This window comes from Bos mutus, chromosome 15, assembly GCF_027580195.1.
Source record: "Bos mutus isolate GX-2022 chromosome 15, NWIPB_WYAK_1.1, whole genome shotgun sequence".
NCBI lineage: Eukaryota > Metazoa > Chordata > Mammalia > Artiodactyla > Bovidae > Bos > Bos mutus.
In genome coordinates this window covers 62,810,698-62,833,392 of record NC_091631.1, presented here as the reverse complement: position 1 = coordinate 62,833,392, position 22,695 = coordinate 62,810,698, and the positions used below count along the sequence as shown (strand labels likewise).

The 22,695-nt window shown below is 41.1% G+C and overlaps 1 protein-coding gene across 3 annotated transcripts in view; it reads right to left on the bottom strand.

Moving 5' to 3' along the window:
• The window catches only part of ALKBH8 (alkB homolog 8, tRNA methyltransferase), a 125,564-nt gene extending 120,204 nt beyond the window's left edge, over positions 1-5,360 (bottom strand). For all 3 annotated transcript variants that reach the window (XM_070384283.1, XM_070384282.1, XM_070384281.1), the window contains exon 1: positions 5,340-5,360. In XM_070384283.1, the coding sequence (XP_070240384.1) occupies positions 5,340-5,353 (14 nt within the window). In that variant the 5' untranslated portion in view covers positions 5,354-5,360. The remainder of the gene's footprint in view (positions 1-5,339) is intronic.
• Between the last annotated feature and the right edge of the window lie 17,335 nt (positions 5,361-22,695).

Below are 22,695 nucleotides of genomic sequence, written 5' to 3'. Positions count from 1 at the left end.
AATAAAGAACAGAAGCTAAAAACAGAAATGGATGTGTCTGGCAAAGACACTGAGTAGCGACATAATTTTTTAGAAGAGAGAATGCTGGCTGACCCACCAATTCCACTCTTCACCCACTTGAAAGCCTTCAAAGCTAGCAAACAAAATAAACATGAACTTAAATAAAATAATTTCAAAGTGGCTCTTAAAGAGTCAAAACTCTATTAGTTTTTATATACAGAATAAAAATGTTGAGACTACTGAAAAAACGGCAGTAATCCAGCTTAAATAATACATGTAGCACATGAGACAGGAGGTAAGGCCAGTAAAATAGGCGAGCTGGACAGCACAATAGGGAAATGAGAGGCAAGAGGACTTGCAATAATCCAGTTTAAGAAGTAGAAATGCTGTGTCTCATCCAGGGTGAAGGCTGTAGAAAGAAGGAAAAGGCAAACAGGGAGAGAGGGCAAAAGATAAGTTTTTTTTAGGCTGTGATGACTACTCAATAGGCTGTGATGACTACTCAGACATGAGGAAGAGAAGAATCGGACTGGTGGCTCAGACAGTAAAGAATCTTGCAGGAGACCTGGGTTCAATCCCTGGGTCAGGAAGATCCCCTGGAGAAGGGAATGTCTACCCATTTCAGTATTCTTGTCTGGAGAATTCCACGGACAGAGGAGCCTGGTGGGCTACAGTCCACGGAGTCACAAAGAGTGAGATTGGACTGAGTTCCTATTACTTTCACTTTGACTTTACTAACAGGACAGAGTGAGTGACAGAGAGGCTACAGTAATATCATTCCCAATTCTGACTGCAAAGTCAGAAGACGGTCAGGAAGAGCAGATCAGTAAGGGGAAGTGATAAGTCAGATTTAGGATATCATACATTTGAATTACTGGTGAGATACACAGTTCCAATGTCTAGCTGGCAGGTGAAAATATAAAGTGGCAAAGGAGAAGAAATAAGGTTAGAAAGAAAGTTTCTGGAGTCATCATTAGACAAGGAGATAGCTGAATATACATTTTTAACACTGCACTATTTGTTCTGTTTGTCCCCTTCCACTGGACTACGAGCTCTTTAATGACAAAAATTAAATATTTTTGTTTCCCCACAGCCTCCTCAGACAATATAACACAGTGTTTAGAGGTCGAAGTTCTAGTTCAAACCTCAGCTTTACCCTTTATTAGCTATCATGAACCTGTGTGAGTTACTAAGTTTTTTCTGTACTTAGGTTTCTTCACCTATAAAATAGGAATAAGAGTGCCTATTCGTGGCACATAACTCCATCCAAACCCTGCCCTAAAAAATGTGACCAAACTCTACCACGGTTTATAGTAGCATAAAGCCATATCTTAGGATGATCCCAGCTTCTCATTAAAATGAATGCCTGAACCTAGAGGTATATCAACAGATGAATGGATAAAGAAGCTGCAGTACATATATACAATGGAATACTACTTAGCCATAAAAAGAAACACATTTGAGTCAGTTCTAATGAGGTGGATGAACCTAGAGCCTATTATACAAAGTAAATCAGAAAGAAAAAAAAAACAAATATTGTATTAATGCATATATATGGAATCTAGAAGGATGGTACTAACAAACTCGTTCACAGAGCAGCGATGGAGATGCAGACATAGAGAACAGATTTATGGACAAGAGTGGGGAGAAGAGGAAGAGGGTGAGATAAATGGAAAGAGTAGCATGGATGCATCAGAGAAGGCAATGGGAACCCACTCCAGTACTCTTGCCTGGAAAATCCCATGGATGGACGAGCCTGGTAGGCTGTAGTCCATGGGGTCACTAAGAGTCAGACACGACAAGCGACTTCACTTTCACTTTTCACTTTCATGCACTGGAGAAGGAAATGGCAACCCACTCCAGTGTTCTTGCCTGGAGAATCCCAGGGACGGGGGAGCCTGGTGGGCTGCCGTCTATGGGGTCGCACAGAGTCGGACACGACTAAAGTGACTTAGCAGCAGCAGCAGCAGCATGGATGCATATACACTAACATATGTAAATAGATAACCAATGGGAATTTGCTGTATGACTCAGGGAACTCAAACTGAGGCTCTGTAACAACTTAGAGGGGTGGAAATGGGTGGGAGACATGAGGGAGATTCAAGAAGGAGGCAACATATGTACACCTAAGGTGAATTCAAGTTGACGCATGACAGAAATCAAACCAATATTGTATGCCAATCATCAATCAATTAAAAATAAGTATTTTTTTTTAAATGTTTGACTGAGAAAACTTAAAATGCTGCCAGGAAATTTTGCTATTTGTTCTAGCAACTCATAACAATGCCTCTGACCTTCCTTTTTTTTAAGGCACTTATTAAAAACAGCTTACAGTTGTGAACATGTATCAGTATCTCTTACAATTCAGAAGTTTTTCTCTCAAGGACCTGAGTGTTATTCTTTTGAAATGTATTTTGGGTTTGTTATGGTGTGCTTTTTTTTTTTTTGGCTGCACCATGTGGCTTGTGAGATCTTATTTCCCTGACCAGGGATTAAACCCATACCCTTAGCAATGAAAGCATGGAGTCCTAACCACTGAACTGGCAGGGAATTTCCCCTTTGAAATGTAATCATCAGGAAGCACAGGGCCTCTATGACCGTCTTTGTGACAGGATGGAATCCTAACTTTGATAACTGCCAGCTAACAAACAGGTGGCCTAAGTGCATTTCCACTGACCAACTCTACTGAGCTGGTACATCAGGAAGATCCCCTGGAGACAGAAATGGCAACCCATTCCAGTATTCTTGCCTAAAGAATCCCATGGACAGAGGCGCCTGCGGGGCTACCACCCATGCGGTCACAAAGAATCACACAGGACTGAGAGACCAACACTTTCACTTTCACTCTACTGAGCACCCCCACACACCCTAAGCACTTACAAACAAATTGGAGCAGAGCTTAGCTCTTTCCCCTACTGTCCATAATTACCTAAATAAAATCTGTTTTCACTGTTTTAACTAATGTCTGGCTGTGCTACTCTCTGACATAATATCATAACTTTCTTAAATGACTACATATGTCTATTACTAAATTACTGTTAATTTCCAGAAGAGCCAGATGAGACTGGTTTAAAGACCAAGAAAAGCTGAGGGGGCCTCAAAGAATTATCTTATTGCCATTCCATTCCAAGATCACCATTTTTGCAGTCAGCAATGAAGAATGGGGATGAATCTACTAAGAGTTTTTTTCTAAATATGTTACATGAGCAAAGACTGCAAAGTGGAAGAAATGAGAAAGAAAAGAATCTGAATACATTGTTTTAAGTCTGACACTAAGAGTCACCAGCAGATGGAGCCTCATAATCACATTTCTGGTATCCCCTTTCCCTTCTTCCCTCAGTCAGGCAATAGTACTACATGTGAAGACAGGTCTGAGTCCCCTTAACAAGGAAAAGACTGATACCAGCTGCTGAGACCTGGAGGGGCCCCTTTCTAACAAGGCCAATTCCCTGGCCAAGGAATTTCCACTACTGCACAAAGGTGTGCACATGCCTTGCCATGTTATGGGACTGTTATGGGATGTGACAAGAGCAAGGTCACTATTTTATGAGAATATTAGCCATGCTGTGTCTGGCCTAAGCACACTCCCCATAGGATAATAAGAATTTTGCAATCTCATCTGGTCTGTAAGAAAGTTTAACCCCAATACATTCTATTGGATACTGCCCTAAGTGGAAATAATAATATATGTCTTATGGTCTCCTTGAATAAGAGCCTATAATGAACCAAGTAGTATAGACAAATGTTCCTGTGCTTGTACATAAATTAAATTAATAGCAAAGATTGGAAACAATTTGAGGCTTGGCTATAAAGTATATAGTACAGATATACAAATTACACATACAAATTTCTAGGACATACACATTATCAGTAATATGGGTTGACTCAAGGAAGGGAAAATAGGTAGACTGGGTACAGGAATGAGAAGGAGTGAAAGCTCCTCTTTTGCAACTTTTCAATTTAGTAGCTATTCAAATTGCATTATCAATTTTAAAAGGGGGAAAAAATGATTAGCAAAAACTGACCCCATCACTTGTCATATCACTTCACTTTAATTCTTTGAAGAACAACTACTCTATCTTTTTTAATGCCCTCTTTAATGTGTTTATTCTGTTTTCCTCCTTTAACTTACTAAAATGGAAGAAAAGCTATAACAAAGATGACTCGTTGGAAAAGAGCCTGATGCTGGGAAAGACTGAGGGCAAGAGGAGAAGGGGACAACAGAGGATGAGATGGTTGGATGGCATCATCGATTCAATGTATAAGAGTTTGAGCAAAACTTATACAAAAGTGAAGGGCATGGTAGCCAGGAATGCTGCAGTCCACGGTGTCGCAAAATCAGACACCACTGAGCAACTGAACAACAATAAAATGATAGTAGAGATTTTTGTCTGTATTATTCACCCTGTAACACCCAGCACCTAGAGCAGGACCTAGCACATAGTAGCCAATCGATAAACTCTTACTGAGTAAGCCTAAACTTACTGAATTTGCCATCTTACGTTCTAAACCTCTTCTTCAGAATTGAGTTTGGTGGCCCTCTTCAATGTTTTCATTAATATATGATGTGCAACTATATCCCTGCATTTTCACATCATATTATAACTACTTTGTTGTGTGCTGCGTTCACCCAGAAGGCTGTCGCCTAATTAAAGGCACAGAATTTGAGTGTCTGGCATTCAGAAAGTACACAGTAAATATTTGCTAAATGAAATCAGCCAAAACTATTGGCTCACACTACGAAAAGCACAAGAGTCTCAGGGATTATTCAAAAAAAGGGCATAGGAAGATACGGCAACCCACTCCAGTGTTCTTGCCTGGAGAATCCCAGGGACGGCGGAGTCTGGTGGGCTGCCGTCTGTGGGGTCGCACAGAGTCGGACACGACTGAAGCGACTTAGCAGCAGCAGCAGCAGACCACCAGCAACACTCTCGTCACTGCACTGGCAGGAATCAGAAAAACTCAAGCTAACACCACAGACCAATACTCCCCAGATTACAATCGCTTGTCTCCAAACCCTCCAAAAAGACTGACACAGGCACCACGGGAGCACATGCACCTCAAACTCTAACAGAACCACTCAACGCACAGACACCCTACTGCCCACGGACAATCCCTCCTCTCCCTGGTGAGGTCCGAAGCTCATGCGGCAGAAACAGGACACCGGAAAAGGCAACAAGGGAAAGCGGAGATATGCAGCCTTCGTTCCGACCAATAAGAAGTACCACAAATCTCCACCTTGGCTCAGGAGCGGTTCTCAGCAAACGAGAGCTCTCTCCTTCGCCAAGTTCTCCCACTCTAACACAGAAAACCGAGACGGATATTCTCACACAACTCACCCGGGCGCCGCCATGTTGGAGAAAAACTGCACTACATTTCCCATGAGCCTTGTGGGCGATGAACGGCGCTCCCAGAATCCCTTTCGCCTCCCAGAAACTAGCTAAAACTGTCTCTGCCAAGAGTGTTTAATTACTGAGGTGCCTCCTCTCCGGTCCAGTGAAAATTACGTTGTCTTTTGAGGGGGTGTAGTAAGCGTTGTGAGTGCAGCTTACTTGGAGTAGCTTCCCAAATGGACATGGTCAAACAGGTTTGTGTCCCTCGGGCCCTGATTAGTACCCATCTCCTCCTTGGACTGCGTGCATCTTTCTTCCTGAGTCTTGTTAGGGGTATGGGTGGGGACTCTGGAGTCTAAAAGATGACTTGCAAGGATAAGAGAGAGGGAGGTGACTATGTATGAAGGTGCCCCGAAATGATGAATACCACAGAAAGATGTGTGGAAGAATGTTGAGGGAGGTAAGACAGGAAAGATGGGTTGTCCTATATAATGGAAGCCTTTACACCATTCTGTTGTGTAGGCCTAAGGGGATCCCTGAAAGGGACTAATATGACCAGAGCTTCTGGTGGGAGGTAGGAAGAGAGACTAAAAGAAGACTAGGTACAGGCTATTGCAGTGCTGAAGTGAAAAGGGAAAAGATTTGGTAACAGATCAGAAATAAAAGATACCAGGAGATGATGATGATTAGCTATTGTTTCTGCTGTAATGTTATTTGTGTGATGTGAATGTATTATAACCATTCTGCTTGCATTGATTATGAGCTGTGTAAGTGCAGGGAAGGAAACTTGGGAGTAGAAAAGAAATTACTTCCTTATGGTGCTGCTGCTGCTGCTAAGTCGCTTCAGTCGTGTTCGACTCTGTGCGACCCCATAGACGGCCGCCCACCAGGCTCCCCCGTCCCTGGGATTCTCCAGGCAGGAGCACTGGAGTGGGTTATGGTGCTGATGTGGTGCCCCCATTTGCACCATACCACAGTGGACTATCAAGAAAACTTAAGGTTGGCTTCCCAGGAAAAGTGGCATTAATAAGAGTGTTGTTGAGTGGATGAATGATTTATATGGAGAAAAAATTAAAAGGAAAGAACAAGATGCAAAGGCAGATAGGCAGCCACTGCGATAGTCCAGTAAAAAAGAGGGTGAGGCTAAAACTGAATAGCAAAAGGGAAGAGGTAACATCAAGCTAAAGATACCAAATCAAGCTGATATTGCACTTTGCAAACTACTGTAGAGGGCATAAGAGAAAACATGTTCAATTTTCACATTGCATTCTTGCTTCTGCTCTACTGGATGTTCAAACAGACAAACAATAACAACAGCAAAAGGCACATACCACTAGGACTTTCTGTGATGACTCAAAGGCTTGAGTTGCCTGGTATGCTACCCACTAGTGACATCTGACTTTTGAGCATTTCAAATGTAGCTAGTACAACTAAGGAACTAAGTTTGATTTTTTAACTAATTTAAATGTAAAGAGCTAGCTGCTGCTGCTGCTGCTGCTGCTGCTGCTAAGTTGCCTCAGTCGTGTCTGACTCTGTGCGACCCCAGAGACAGCAGCCCACCAGGCTCCCCCATCCCTGGGATTCTCCAGGCAAGAACACTGGAGTGTGTTGCCATTTCCTTCTCCAGTGCATGAAAGTGAAAAGTGAAAGTGAAGTCGCTCAGTCATGTCCAACTCCTAGCGACCCCATGGACTGCAGCCCACCAGGCTCCTCCGTCCATGGGATTTTTCAGGCAAGGGTACTAGAGTGGGGTGCCATTGCCTTCTCCGAAGAGCTAGCTAGCTAGCTAGTGGACAAAATATGACATTATGTCCTGCTAACCAATTTCAGTTTATTTCATCTCTATATCCACTCTGCTTGATGGTACTGGAGCTTTTAAAACTTGAATTTCTTAGCCTCTGTGAAACAACTCCTAGTTTTCTTTACACTTTTTGATCACTTGTTTTCAGAGTTTTTCACTAGCTTCTCTCTCTTTCCATGATTAAATGCAGGCAATCCTTCGTGTTTTGTGTTTGACCCTTTTATCTACAATCTCCCTGTCTGCCTCTTCAACAGATTTGTGAATCTTCTCCTAATTTTTATCTTCAATCCTTTCTTCCCTTTAGGAGGCAGTTTGATTTAGTAAAAACAATATGAACACTGGAGCGTGTGACCTGAAGTAGAAATTGCAAAATAACATTTGCCATTTCAATCAATGGGGATTGATGTAACAATTTGACTATCAAATAGAAAGTAGCTATTAGTGGTTGTTCATTCCTTTTCTACCCTCCTGATCCTGAGTTATAGACCCAAATTTCCAACCACTTGTTGTCCATCCATTCCTCCTTAAAAAAAAGTAGATACATATATATATATATATATAGCCACTCCTCATGGCATGAGGGATCTTAGTTTCCCAACCAGGGATCAAACCCCAGGCCCCTGCAGTGAAAGTGCCAAGTCCTAACCACTGGACTGTCACAGAAACCCAATACAGAAAAAAATTTTCATTCAAAGACAGCCAATCCAAAAAGTGGTACTGGGAAAACTGGACAGCTACATGTAAAAGAATGAAACTAGAATGCTGTCTAACACCATACACGAAAATAAATTCAAAATGGAGTCAAGATTTAAATGTAGGGCCAAAAATTATAAAACTATTAGAGGAAAAGATGTTCAGTATCACTCATCATTAGAGAAATGCAAATCAAAACCACAATGAGGTGACACACAGTCATAATGGACATCATTTAAAAATCTACAAACAATAAATGTTGGAGAGGGTGTGGAGAAAAGGGAACCCCCTTGCACTGCTGGTGGAAATGTAAACTGATACAACCACTATGGAGAACAGTATGGAGATTCCTTAAAAAACTAATTATAGAACTACCATATCACCCAACAATTACATTACTGGGCATATACCCTGAAAAAAACATAATTGAAAGAAATGCATGCACCCCACTGTTCATTCAGCATTTTTTTTACAATAACTAGGACATGGAAGCAACCTAGATATCATTCAACAGATGAATGGATACAGAAGTTGTGGTACATATATACAATGGAATATCACTCAGCTGTAAAAAGAATGTATTTGAGCCAATCTTTGTGAGGTAGATGAACCTACAGCCTGTTGTATAGAGTGAACTAAGTCAGAGAAAGATAAATATTGTATATTAATGCATGTGTATGGAATCTAGAACAATAGTATGGATGAACCTGTTTGCAGGGCAGCAATGGAGATACAGACATAGAGAATAGACTTGTGGACACAGTGGGGAAGCAGAAGGTGGGGAGAATTGAGAATAGCATGGAAATGTATACTTCACCATATGTAAAACAGATAGCCAGTGGAACTCTGCTGTGTAACACACAGAGCTCAACTCAGTGAGCTGTGGCAACCTGGGTGGGATAGGGTGGGAGGTGGGAGGGAGGTTTATGACGGAAGGGACATATGTATACCTGTGCTTGATTCATGTTAATGTATGGCAGAAACCAGCACAATATTGTAAAGCAATTATCCTTCCATAAAATTTTTTTTAATTTTTTATTCAGTACTTTTTATACAAGCCCTTATCTTTTGCTCAGAATATTGCATGGATCATTTTTCCCAGAGATTACTCCCTGAAGTGATTTCCAGCTACATTAAGACCCTGATTTATTCATTGTATAACTTCGGTGTCTTCCATAGTCTTGTAATAACAGAAATTCAATAAATGTTGAACTGAAAAGAAACCTAATTTGAAGATAGAATTCATTTTTACCCAAACCAAAAGCTTTACACAGTGATTTACAATAATTTTTCAAAGGTATTAAATGCTTACTTAATAACTTACCTTAGTAAAACCCATTCTCAATTTCATGATAGGTGAGACTAGTGCAGAGGTTGGCATGATCTTTCCATAAAGGCCCATATAATAAACTCTCAGCTTTGTGGCCACATATGGTCTCTGGTCAGATATTCCTATTGTTGTTGCGGGGTCGGGGAGAGGGCCACAAGTACAAACGCTTTAAGAATATGAAAACCTTTTGGACCTCCCTGTTAGTCCAGTGGTTAAGACTTTACCCTCCAAATGCAGGGGCACAGGTCCCACCCCTGGTCAGGGAGAATCCCACATGCCATGTGGCACAGCCAAAAGCAAGAATATGAAAACCCTTCTTAGCTGCCTGGCTTATGCCAGCAGGATTTGGCTCATGGCTGTAGTTTGCTGACCCCTAGATCCTCTTTCCTGGACTCCATAATCCTGAATACAGTCTCAAGTTTAAGCTAAGATTGGCACCACAATCTGAAGACCCTTATTACAAATTATAGTATAAATGAATTTAATCAGATTAGTCAATTACTACATTTTACAGTGTAGTAAAGTAGAGATCTGTCCCACAGCAGAGTTCCAAAAACTAGGGATACGAGCAACATGTCATTTAGAATTGCTTTTAGTTGCTAGTGACAGAAAACTGAACTGACTGCTTGTAAACAAATAGTTATTTTTCCTCAAATGACAAGCTATCCAGACAAAAAGCAGTCACTGGCACTGGTTCTGCTATTCTAAAATATCATCAAGAGGATCTAGGTGGTTTCTAGTCTCCTGCTCCACCATCCTTAGTATGTTGAGTTTATCTTCATTCTTGATGTCCCCTGGTTACAAGGTAGCTGCTGCCACTCTAGACACCTTGTCCACCCTCCCCCACACACTAGCATCTCTAGCTGGATACAGTAAGCCGAGTCTCCATCTTTTCATCTAGGAAATGGAATCCCCCTCATTTCTTTGACTACATATGACTTACATATAATATTATGCGTGATAATGGACACCCAGAGATATCCACACTCTAATCCTGGGAACTTGTGAATATGCAGATATAATAAAGTTTGCAGAACTTTAAAAAGATTATCCAGGGACCCAATATAACATGATTCCTTAAGAGCAAAACACCTACCAAAGCTGGAGCTAGAAGAGATCAAGCAGAAGAAGTCAAAAAAGTTTCAACTATGAAGGATTCAACACACTTCTACTTTCTGAGATGTAATGGTCCATCTGCAAAGACTGAAGAGAGGCTCCTATGAGCTAATAAGGAAATGGGGACCTCAGTCCTACAACCACAAGGAACTAGTTTCTACCAACAAACTGAAAAGTGTGGAAGCAGATCCTTTCCAGAGCATTTTCATAAGAGCTCAGCCAGTCAACACCTTGATTCTGTCCTTAAAAAACTCACAGCAGAGAGACCAAGCAAGCTAACCCAAACTTCTGGCCTTTGTAACAGTGAAATAACAAATTTGTGATAATTTTTTACATCAGCAATAGGAAACTCTTATTACACATGCTTACTCCACACCAATCATTAGCTAAAGGGAGGGGAATTACCATGACTACTTTAAGCTGGTGATGATTAATTCTGAGGGGTTGGTATGAGGCCCATACTCCCTGAGATTAAGAGGCCTTGATACTATATCTGGAGAAAAATAAAATTAGGAGTATATTAGCAAGAAAATGGCACCCCACTCCAGTACTCTTGCTTGGAAAATCCCATGGACAGAGGAGTCTGTTGGGCTGCAGTCCATGGGGTCGCTGGGAGTCGGACACGACTGAGCGACTTCACTTTCACTTTTCACTTTCATGCATTGGAGAGGGAAATGGCAACCCACTCCAGTGTTCTTGCCTGGAGAATCCCAGGAACGGGGGAGCCTGGTGGGCTGCCGTCTATGGGGTCGCACAGAGTCGGAAACAACTGAAGTGACTTAGCATAGCATAGCAAGAAAAAAATAAGAGAACATCTGTTGGATAGACAGTTAACAGCATGCTCCATTGGGGGTTCAAAATTTCATTTGGCTGTATTATCATAATATGGTCTATCTCAAAACCTAAGAGAAAAGGATGCTAGAAAGAAGAGTACTCTCATCAACTAATAAATATTCAAAGGTAGCATTCTAATAGTTATTATATTTCATTCAAGATTCCTCACTCAGAAAACACTGAAAATGTTCCCAAAGCCTTGAAAATTGTTAATATTTATTATGGTTCCAAAATATGATTTCACTACAGCTTCAAATTCAATTCCTAGGACTTCCCTGGTGGTCCAGTGGTTAAGAATATGCCTGCCAACACCTGGGAAATAGGTTTGATCCCACATGCCACGTGGCAACTAACAAGAAAAGCCACTAAATGAGAAACCTCCACACAGCAACTAGAGAGTAGCCCTCACTTACTTCAGCTAGTATATTGTCAGCCTGCTTATTTAACTTATATGCAGAGTACATCATGAGAAACGCTGGGCTGGAGGAAGCACAAGCTGGAATCAAGATTGCCAGGAGAAATATCTATAACCTCAGATATGCAGATGACACCACCCTTAAGGCAGAAAGTGAAGAAGAACTAAAGAGCCTCTTGATGAAAGTGTAAGGAGAGTGAACAAGTTCGCTTAAAGCTCAACATTCAGAAAACGAAGATCATGGCATCCAGTCCCATCACTTCATGGCAAATAGATGGGGAAACAGTGGAAATAGTGACTGACTTTATTTTGGGGGCTCCAAAATCACTACAGATGGTGATTGCAGCCATGAAATTAAAAGATGCTTACTCCTTGGAGGGAAAGTTATGACCAACCTAGACAGCATATTGAAAAGCAGAGACATTACTTTGCCAACAAGGTCCATCTAGTCAAGTCTATGGTTTTTCCAGTGGTCATGTATGGATGCGAGAGTTGGACTATAAAGAAAGCTGAGCGCCAAAGAATTGATGCTTTTGAACTGTGGTGTTGGAGGAGACTCTTGAGAGTCCCTTGGACTGCAAGGAGATCCAACCAGTCCATCCTAAAGGAGATCAGTCCTGGGTGTCCATTGGAAGGACTGATGCTGAAGCTGAAACTCCAATACTTTGGCCACCTGATGCAAAGAGCTGACTCATTTGAAAGGACCCTGGTGCTAGGAAGGATTGAGGGCAGGAGGAGAAGGGAACGACAGAGGATGAGATGATTGGATGGCATCACTGACTCAATAGACATGGGTTTGGGTGGACTCCAGGAGTTGGTGATGGACAGGGAGGCCTGGCATGCTGCGGTTCATGGGGTCGCAAAGAGTTGGACGCGACTGAACTGAACTGAACTGCAACTAGAGAAAATCCGCACACAGAAACAAAGACCCAGCCAAGTCAAAAAAAGAAGTTTAAAAAAATTCAATTCCTATACTTCACTTATGAGATTGCTAATTTCCCCTCCTCCATCTACCCCCCACTGCAGACCATCTGTTTTTTGCTACTTCCTGTATTTCCCCCTCTGTCCTTAGTGACAAGTGTGTTCATTTTGCTTTTTTCTTTTTCCTATTTTTGATTTTTAAAAAACATTTTTATTTCTCAGTCTTTCCTCTCCACTTATTTCATCAATCCTGGATAACTGACAAATTTATACGAAATTTACTTTCCAAACTTCACCTTCTCTGCTGCATCCTTGGATTGCTGGCTTCTTGAAACTCCATCAAGAACGTATTATTTAAAACCACTTGATGTTCACTGTGACATTTTGAGGACTGAATGCATTATTCATTGCTATAGTGATGAAAATTCAATGAAAAGTTTGCAGTTTTATAAGTCATATGATGAAAGTATTGCCATGCAGTAACAGAGGCAAAAGTAATAAAAAAAGAAAAGGGGCCAGTCTTTAATATGTAATACAAAACATAAGATTCTGCTTGGAGGATTGTGTTTTGGTCCATTGCAAAATATGTTAGCTATAAAGTATTGACCAACTCCCACCACCACCCCTTCCCCACAAAATGGTTAATTCTTGATGCTGAAAAATTGCTTACTTCCAGAATATTTTTCTGCAGCATATTTTTCAAGTAGAAGAGAGTAAAAACATAACAGATATAGGGTTTTCCTAGTGGTTCAGTGGCAAAGAATCTGCCTGCCAATGCAGGAGACACAGATTCAAGAAGATCCCACGTGCTGTGTAGCAACTAAGTCCATGGGTCACAACTAGTGAGTCTGTGCTCTAGAGCCCAGGAGTCACAACAGTTTGCCCACATGCCTCAACTACCGAAGCCCTCATGTCCTAGAACCCGTGCTCTGCAAAAAGAGAGGTCACCACACTGAGAAGACCGAAACCTGTGACTAGAGAGCAGTGCCCACTCACCACAGCTAGAGAAAAGCCAGTGCAGCAACAAAGACCCAGCACAAGCAAAAATAAATAAAGTTGTAAAAAAAGAGAGAGAGAGATAATTCAGGGTGCAGGAAAATCTTTAGAGTGGCCAAAGGAGTAGGATTTATGATTTTTTTAAGTTATGATAAAACAATTTCTGTAATGTTTGTCTTTACAAGAAAAAATTTCTCTTAAAAATATATAAACAATTCATTTTAAAATGTCTACCTGCTTTAATGGCTTCATACTATCATTAATCTCTCAAAGACCCCAAAATACAAAGATACTTGCCCAGAGAGGGCAATTTCATCATTAACTACCTGGGTATAAATCCATGTTTCATATAATCTTTATAATCAGTTCTACTTTGGGGAGACTTGCTAGAGCTGATTAGGTGACCTTAGCTTTTACTTACATGATGACTGAGACCTCTTATTAGGAGCATCCATTTTGCCACTTTCTGTTGGTTATTTGTGCTTAGATTATGATCTTCATCTTCACTGTAGAGAATTTACAGTTTTCTAACTCACTTGTCCATTTTGCAGAAATAGTTTTGGGGTTATATAAGCATTTACCATGGAATCATAAGTTATTTTATCTGCTTCCACTTCATTCTCCTCATGTCAGCTACTTACATTCACACCAATCTACAAATGTGTGCAACTGCTGCTAAGTCACTTCAGTCGTGTCTGACTCTGTGCGACCCCAGAGACGGCAGCCCACCAGGCTCCCCCATCCCTGGGATTCTCCAGGCAAGAACACTGGAGTGGGTTGCCATTTCCTTATCCAATGCATGAAAATGAAAAGAGAAAGTGAAGTAGCTCAGTCGTCTTCAACTCTTAGCGACCCCATAGACTGCAGCCCACTAGGCTCCTCCGTCCATGGGATTCTCCAGGCAAGAGTACTGGAGTGGGATGCCATTGCCTTCTCCACTACAGATGTGTACTGAGGATTAAATCGTGTAATATTTTAAAGCATTTATTAATACAGCAATGCCTAGCATAGAGGAGTCCAAACATGTTATATAATAATGCTAATGATAATAGTCAGTATCTCACACATAATTGTATGCTCATCTGGTATTTATTTTAAAAAAACCTCAGAGAATTGAAAAACTTGTCTACATGCTGGAAAATCTACACTGCCTTGCCCACCTCACTTCTGGTGCTCCCAATAAACCATGAGAACTAACCTCATTGGTTCCTCTAAGACAAAATTCAGCACTGTGTTATATTTTCTCCACTAAAAATACATAATATCCCAAAAGGCTTTCCCTGCCTGCCAGGCACAAGAATCATGTCTTGCTTAAAGCAAAGCAGGGAGGGGCCAGAGGCAGCCTCCCTGCCTGCGAACTCCCACTCTAATGTCTTCTTTTAGAGCACTTCTTAAAATCTGTGACATGTGACAATCAGACATGCAGATATAATGAAACCCCCGGTATACTAAATGTGAGTAGAGATTAACTTGATAGGTAGAATTCCAACACATTTTCCCAGATAACCTAAGCTGTGCACAGTGCACATCAGAGGCCTGCACTTGAGCTTATGTCTCAAAGGATGGTCCTCAGACTAGTTGCATCAGAATCACTGCAATACTTGCAAAAACACCGAGGTCCATACCCCGTTAGATATAATAAATCAGCTAAAATCAATATATGTTTTAGTAGTTTCTCTGAACCCCAGTGAATTATAGTGTCTGTTTCAAAATCTCTGGGGCCAGCACCCAACCATCTTCTTGCTTAACAAGCAGTCTTGCTTCTAACCATTGAAGAAAATTATCAACATAGAGCTCTTAAAAATCTGTTCCAGAGTAACAAACTGTCAAGTTTCTAATGTATTTTGAATTTTTATTTCAGATGAAATGTAATTTTATAAGGTTCAAGGGACCAAGAAGATACAGACGATACAGTGCTCAGATTATCAAATTATTAAAGAACCCATATGTGGGGAAATTAACAAGATGGCACCAGTCAGGTTCTCTCACCCCACGCTCTCATGCCCTCTCACTCCATGTTCTGTAAACAGTAACTTTGCATGCTTATGTAACAGCTGAGATCACTTATAGCATAGTGCTTGCCCGTCATGAGGTACTCTCTTGGCCACAGGCTACTTTTGTTTGGAAAGCATACATAAGCTTCAACTGAAAAGCCCTGGGGGCTGCTGCATGGAGGCTACATTGGAGGAGCGTCATGGTTATGTTATATGAGGTTATGGTACGGCTACATTATGGTTATGTTATGGTTTTGTATGGCTGCTGTTACAGCTGCTGCATCAGCCCAGAGAGAGGCTGTATTATGGCTGCCATGCCAGCCAAGAGAGAATAAATGTGCTGCTGTTCCTACAGTGCCTCAAGTCTTCTTCCAGCCTCTTAGCTCAAGCTTTTCCTACCCTGGGTTCAAAGAACAGTGTGAACAGTAAGACAATTGGCATTATGAACAGGATCAATGACACACCATAAAATTATCTTAAAATAATTCTAATTATTGACATTTCCATATCTCATTTTATAGATAAAGCAACTTAAAAGACAAACTGTATAAACTATTTAAGTAGGAAATAGTTTTTAAGACTGATTTACATTCATGTCTGTGCTCTTATATGAATAAAAGGGCACAGTTTTATAAGTTAAAACATATCTATCTACAGCTACATTTTTGTGAGGTATTAAATACTATACTTAGGAGAAGGCAATGGCTCCCCACTCTGGTACTCTTGCCTGGAAAATCCCATGGACAGAGGAGCCTGGTAGGCTGCAGTCCATGGGGTCGCTAAAGGACACGACTGAGCGACTTCACTTTCATGCATTGGAGAAGGAAATGGCAACCCAGTCTAGTGTTCTTGCTTGGAGAATCCCAGGGACGGGGGAGCCTTGTGGACTGCCGTGTATGGGGTCGCACAGAGTCGGACACAACTGAAGCAACTTAGCAGCAGCAGCAGCAGCAAATATTATACTTAACATACTTTATTATTTAATCCTAGAAAACACAACCCTGGGAATAAATTTTATGTCCTCAATTTGACAAATATGGAATCTGAGGCTCAGTGAAGTTAAGCAACTTCTCCTAGATCGCATAATTAATAGTAGAAGAAGGACTCCAGCCCAAAGCTCTGCCTCTTTTCTAATTGCAATCTTTATGCTCAGGAACACCATTGCAGAGAAAATGTCTGATATTTTAAAGTCTATCCAAAGCTATGATTCAAATATAGACATGATAAATGAAAAAATGTTTTATTTAAATGGTTGCATTTCTTAAGCAAACACATGCAGAAATAATTTACACAGTATAACTTTAAACCTTCAATAAATATAGTGTACCCAGAGTCTCACAAGCTGGAAACAAGATTGTTGGGAGAAATATCAATAACCTCAGATATGCAGATGACACCACCCTTATGGCAGAAAGTGAAGAGGAACTAAAAAGCCTCTTGATGAAAGTGAAAGAGGAGAGAGAAAAAGTTGGCTTAAAGCTCAACTTTCAGAAAACTAAGATCATGGCATCCAGTCCCATCACTTCATGGCAAATAGATGGGGAAACAGTGGCTGACTTTATTTTTCTGGACTCCAAAATCACTGCAGATGGTGATTGCAGCCATGAAATTAAAAGACGCTTACTCCTTGGAAGGAAAGTTATGACCAAACTAGACAGAGTATTAAAAGCAGAGACATTACTTTGCCAACAAAGGTCCGTCTGGTCAAGGCTATGGTTTTTCCAGTGGTCATGTATGGATGTGAAAGTTGGACTGTGAAGAAAGCTGAGTGCTGAAGAATTGATGCTTTTGAACTGTGGTGTTGGAGAAGATTCTTAAGAGTCCCTTGGACTGCAAGGAGATCCAACCAGTCCATTCTAAAGGAGATCAGTCCTGGGTGTTCTTTAGAAAGAATGATGCTAAAGCTGAAACTCCAGTACTTTGGCCATCTCATGCAAAGAATTGACTCATTGGAAAATACTCTGATGCTGGGAGAGATTGGGGGCAGGAGGAGAAGGGGACAACAGAGGATGAGATGGCTGGATGGCATCATCTACTCAATGGACATGAATTTGGGTGAACTCCAGGAGATGGTGATGGACAGGGAGGCCTGGCGTGCTGCATTTCATGGGGTTGCAAAGAGTCAGACACGACTGAGCAAATGAACTGAACTGAACCCAGAATCTTATTTGAAAGCTTAGATGCTTTATTATTAATTTCCAAAAAAGACAAGCAGCATTAATTGTCTTGTTTTCTTTTGTTGTTTCAGTTTGTGTCATAAATGATTGGCTGTCACCATTTTCTCAACCAATTTGAAATCATAGCTTCAGGGACCATGTGGGTTAGTAGAAAGTTAACTAGACCTAGAATTTAACTAGATCTTTCCAACATCTCTAAGAAACCTGTTGACATTCTCAGAATGAGAAATTAATAATTAGCATTGATTATGGAACTCTTCATGAAATCTAAACATAATAGGAATAACTTTGAAAAATCATATGAAACAAGAAACTTAGTGAAACTGAATTATTGAGGCACTAATAAAGGTAGACCATGATCTCAAGTTAAAATGTTTTCCATGCCTGTGAAAATAATTGCTTGGGGTTTATGAGTCTCTGACAGATTTCTTATGCTTCTGTTACAAATTCCTCCATAGTTTTGAATGCTCTTCCAATTTATAGTCCAATGACTATAAATATTATCATGACAGTGGCTTCATGTTGTTGTGGCTAAGTTTTGTCTGACTCTTTGTGACCTCATGGACTGTAGCCCACCAGGATCCTCTGTCCATGGGATTTCTCAGGCAAGAATACTGAAGTGGGTTGCCATTCGCTTCTCCACGGGATCTTCCTGACTGAAGGATCTAACCCATATTTCCTGCATTGGCAGGTAGATTCTTTACCACTGAGCCACCTGGGAAGCCCAGAATAATGTTAATTGGTTCTAATCTGACCCAAGGATGTTGAGGTGGGTAAGGTAATTAAACAAGCCTTGGATGAGAGTTCAGGAAACAAAAGGAGTTAGTGACAAATTGTTAAAGAAATGGAATCTAGAACCTAAGGAACTATACTAAGCTCATAGCCATATTCCTTTAATATAGCAGGCACTTTTGATCAGGAGATAGCAATAGTGGAAGCAGGAACTTGCAGAAACAAAAGAGATACCAACAGTATTTGGAAGTCAGGAACTTGCCTCAAAAGTTCCATAATCACCAAAGTCTTCTGGCTGACATGGAGGCCTTTAGGAAGTTCCACTTCACTGAAGTGATCCCCAGATATTCTCCCATTTAAAGAACAAATAGAAATCTAAGTACTAAAATCAAATTAGGAGTAGTGAACAAATGTTATCAAGCCATGGTAGCAAAAGGTTTCTCAGAAGCCAGCCTCGTTTAAACCAAGAAAACTGAACTATAATTTGACCAAAGACAAAGAACTATAATAAAAAACAGAAAGATTACAAGGATTTAAGACTCAAGTAATAGAACAGAGCCAAAGCAAATCTGACTGGGAACAAAAGACGTTGACACAGTGGTCAGTGCCAAAACTCTAAACTGGGCACCTGGTTCTGACAATTACCAGAGCAGTGGTGGGGAGCATATGAACAGACTGCCTGGTAGGACTGAAATCAAGACTAGGATGTTATTTTGGCAATGGAGAATGATTGTTTATTTAAGGGTAGTTCAGTTTCTTGGTTGTACTGAAGGTTTCTATGAGAGTAGCTAAAAATGAATGCTGTAAATCACAAGCACCTCCTTCCTTTACATTAGTTGTTGAAGTAAATACAGTGATGGAGGGCTGAAACCATGGTGTTAAAATGAGTCAGATAAGAGAAGGCAAATGAATTGTTTTACCTGTATGTTAAAGAGACAGGTAGGGAGAGGTTATCAGGCTTAATCACCAAATGGGAACACGTTACAGTAAAGAGTTCACTTCTAGTACAATGCCATGCATTCTTGGTTGTGCCATTTTATAAAGTATGGCTTGGTCTCAAGATGATCTGGAATTGTCTTTAGTTCTTCTAGAAAAGTCTATCACAGAGATGGTGGTTGAAGCTATAAGTACCTAGGAATATTGAAAGTGGAGAAGTGGGTCAAACTAATAACTGAAGAACAGCTGAAAACCTTTGCTTGGTGTTCTAAATAAATGCTCATATTTGAATGATCATTTGAATTTCCCAGCGAAAACTGTGCCTCAGGATACTATTTCCTTCCCCTAGCTATGCTGCTGCTGCTGCTGCTAAGTCGCTTCAGTCGTGTTCGACTCTGTGCAACCCCATAGACGGCAGCCCACCAGGCTCCCCTGTCCCTGGGATTCTCCAGGCAAGAACACTGGAGTGGGTTGCCATTTCCCCTAGCTATACTTTTCTGTTAAAGCAGGGTTAAAACCACATATATTAGGTTGGATAAAGTAAGAATTTCTTGGTTGTACTGAAGTCTTCTTTTAAATTATAGGACATAGTGAAGTGAAAAAGAAAGTGAAGTCGCTTCAGTTGTGTCTGACTCTTTGTGACCCCATGGACTGTAACCCCCCAGGCTCCATGGGATTCTCCAGGCAAGAATACTAGAGTGGGTTGCCTTTCCCTTCTCCAGGGGATTTTCCCAACCCAGGGATCAAACCCAGGTCTCCCATATTGCAAGCGGGAAAGGCAAAAGGGTTGTCAATTCTTGGGGGAGTATGCACATAACTTTGGCATCGATGATCATGGCCAGCCCTGGACTGAGCAGGAGCAGCAAAACGTGGGGGCAGGCTCCGGTCTGGCCCTAGCCAGGCTGTGACATTAACTACAGGGAATGATGCGCCCGGGCATGATGCAAAGCTATGATCCATGCCATGCAAGGCCACCCAAGACAGACAAGTCATAATGAAGAGTTCTGACAAAACATGGTCCACTGGAGAAGGAAACAGCAACCCACTCCAATATTTTTGCCTTGAGAATTGACAATATGAAAAGGCAAAAAGATATGACACCAGAAGATGAGCCTCCCAAGTTGGAAGGTATCCAGTATGGTACTGGGAAAGAGTGGAGGGCAGTTACTAACAGCTCCAGTAAGAATGAAACAGCTAGGCCAAAGTGGGAATGATGCTCGTTGTGGATGTGTCTGGTGGTAAAAGTAAAGTTCGATGCTGTGAAGAACAATATTACATTGGAACCTGGAATGTTACGTACGTGAATCAAGATAAACTGGATGTGGTCACAGAGGAGATAGCAAGATTGAACATTAACATCTTGGGAATCAGTGAACTAAAATGGACTGGAATGGGCGAATTTAATTCAATGACCATTATATCTACTACTGTGGGCAAGAATCCCATAGAAGAAATGGAGTAGCCCTCATAGTCAACAAAAGAGTAAAAAATGCAGTGCTTGTGTGCAACCTCAAAAACTGCTATCAGTTCATTTCCAAGGCAAATCATTCAACACCACAGTAATCCAAGTCTATGCCCCAACAACTGATGCTGAAGAAACTGAAGTTGACCAATTCTGTGAAGACCTACAAGACCTTCTAGAACTAACACCACAAGAAAGATGTCCTTTTCATCACAGGGGATTGGAATGCAAATGTAGAAAGTCAAGAGATACCCAGAATAAAAGGAAAATTTGGCCTTACCTGTACATAATTAAGCAGTTCAAAAGGCTAACAGAGTTTTAACAAGAGAACACACCGGACATAAAAAACACCCCTTTCCAACAACACAAGAGATGACTCTACATATGGACATCAACAGATGGTCAATACCAAAATCAGATTGATTTAGTTCTTTGCATCCAAATATGGAGAAGCCCTATATACAGTGAGCAAAAACAAGACCAGGAGTTTACTGTGGCTCAGATCATGAGCTCCTTATTGCAAAATTCAGACTTAAATTGAAGAAAGTAGGGAAAACTGCCAGGACATTCAGGTATGCTATGCTATGCTAAGTCACTTCAGTCATGTCCGACTCTGTGTGACCCCATAGACGGCAGCCTACCAGGCTCCCCTGTCCCTGGGATTCTCCAGGCAAGAACACTGGAGTGGGTTGCCATTTCCTTCTCCAATGCATGAAAGTGAAAAGTGAAAGTGAAGTCACTCAGTCTTGTCCGACTCTTATCGACCCCATGGACTGCAGCCTACCAGGCTCCTCCGTCCATGGGATTTTCCAGGCAAGAGTACTGGAGTGGGGTGCCATTGCCTTCTCCAGGACATTCAGGTATGACCTAAATCAAATCCCTTATGATTATACAATGGAGGTAATGAATAGATTCAAGGGATTAGATCTGGTAGACAGAGTACCCGAAGAACTATGGACAGAAGTTCATAACATTGTACAGGAGGCAGTGACCAAAACCATTCCAAAGAAAAAGAAATGTAAGAAGGCAAAGTGGTTGTCTGAGGAGACTTTACAAATAGCTGAGGAAAGAAGAGAAACGTAAGGCAAGGGAGAAAGGAAAAGATATACCCAACTGAATGCAGGGTTCCAGAGACCAGCAAGGAGAGATAAGAAGCCCTTCTAAAACAATGCAAAGAAATAGAGGAAAACAATAGAATGGGAAAGACTAAAGATCTCTTCAACAAAACTGGAGATATCAAGGAAATATTTCACTCAAGGATGGACACAACAAAGGAAAGAAATGATGAGGAGTTAACAAAGCAGAAAAGATTAAGAAGGGTCAAGAACACACAGGACTATACAAAAAGGGTTTTAATGACCTGGATAATCATGATGGTATTGGCCACTCACCTAGAACTAGACATCCTGGAGTGTGAAGTCAAGTGATCTTTAGGAAACATTACCATGAACAAAGTAGTGGAGGTGTTGGAAGCCCAGACGAGCTGTTTCAAATCCTAAAGATGATGCTGTAAAAGTGCAGCACTCTATATGTCAGCAAATTTGGAAAACTCAGCAGTGACCACAGGACTGGAAAAGGTCAATTTTCATTCCAATCCCAAAGAATGGCAAATGATAAAGAATGTTCCAACTACCATATGATTACATTCATTTCACATGCTAGCAAGGTAATGCTCAAATCCTTCAAGCTAGCCTTCAGCAGTTCATGAACTGAGAACTTGCCACAGTTTCAAGTTATGTACAGGTATCAGAGGAGGAAACATAAAGCAGCCCTAACAGGGCAGAACTTAAGTCCTTTAATGTGGAGCTGAGCCATCTCCATCCTTGGTGTATACTGGGCGTGTGACTGCAAAAGTCTGACTGCTAAAACTGACATAGATCTGCTGTAAACAGCTGAGGCTTGAGCACTTCTCTGCTGTGATACACCTCAATTTCTCTTGGAGAAAGACATCCAGC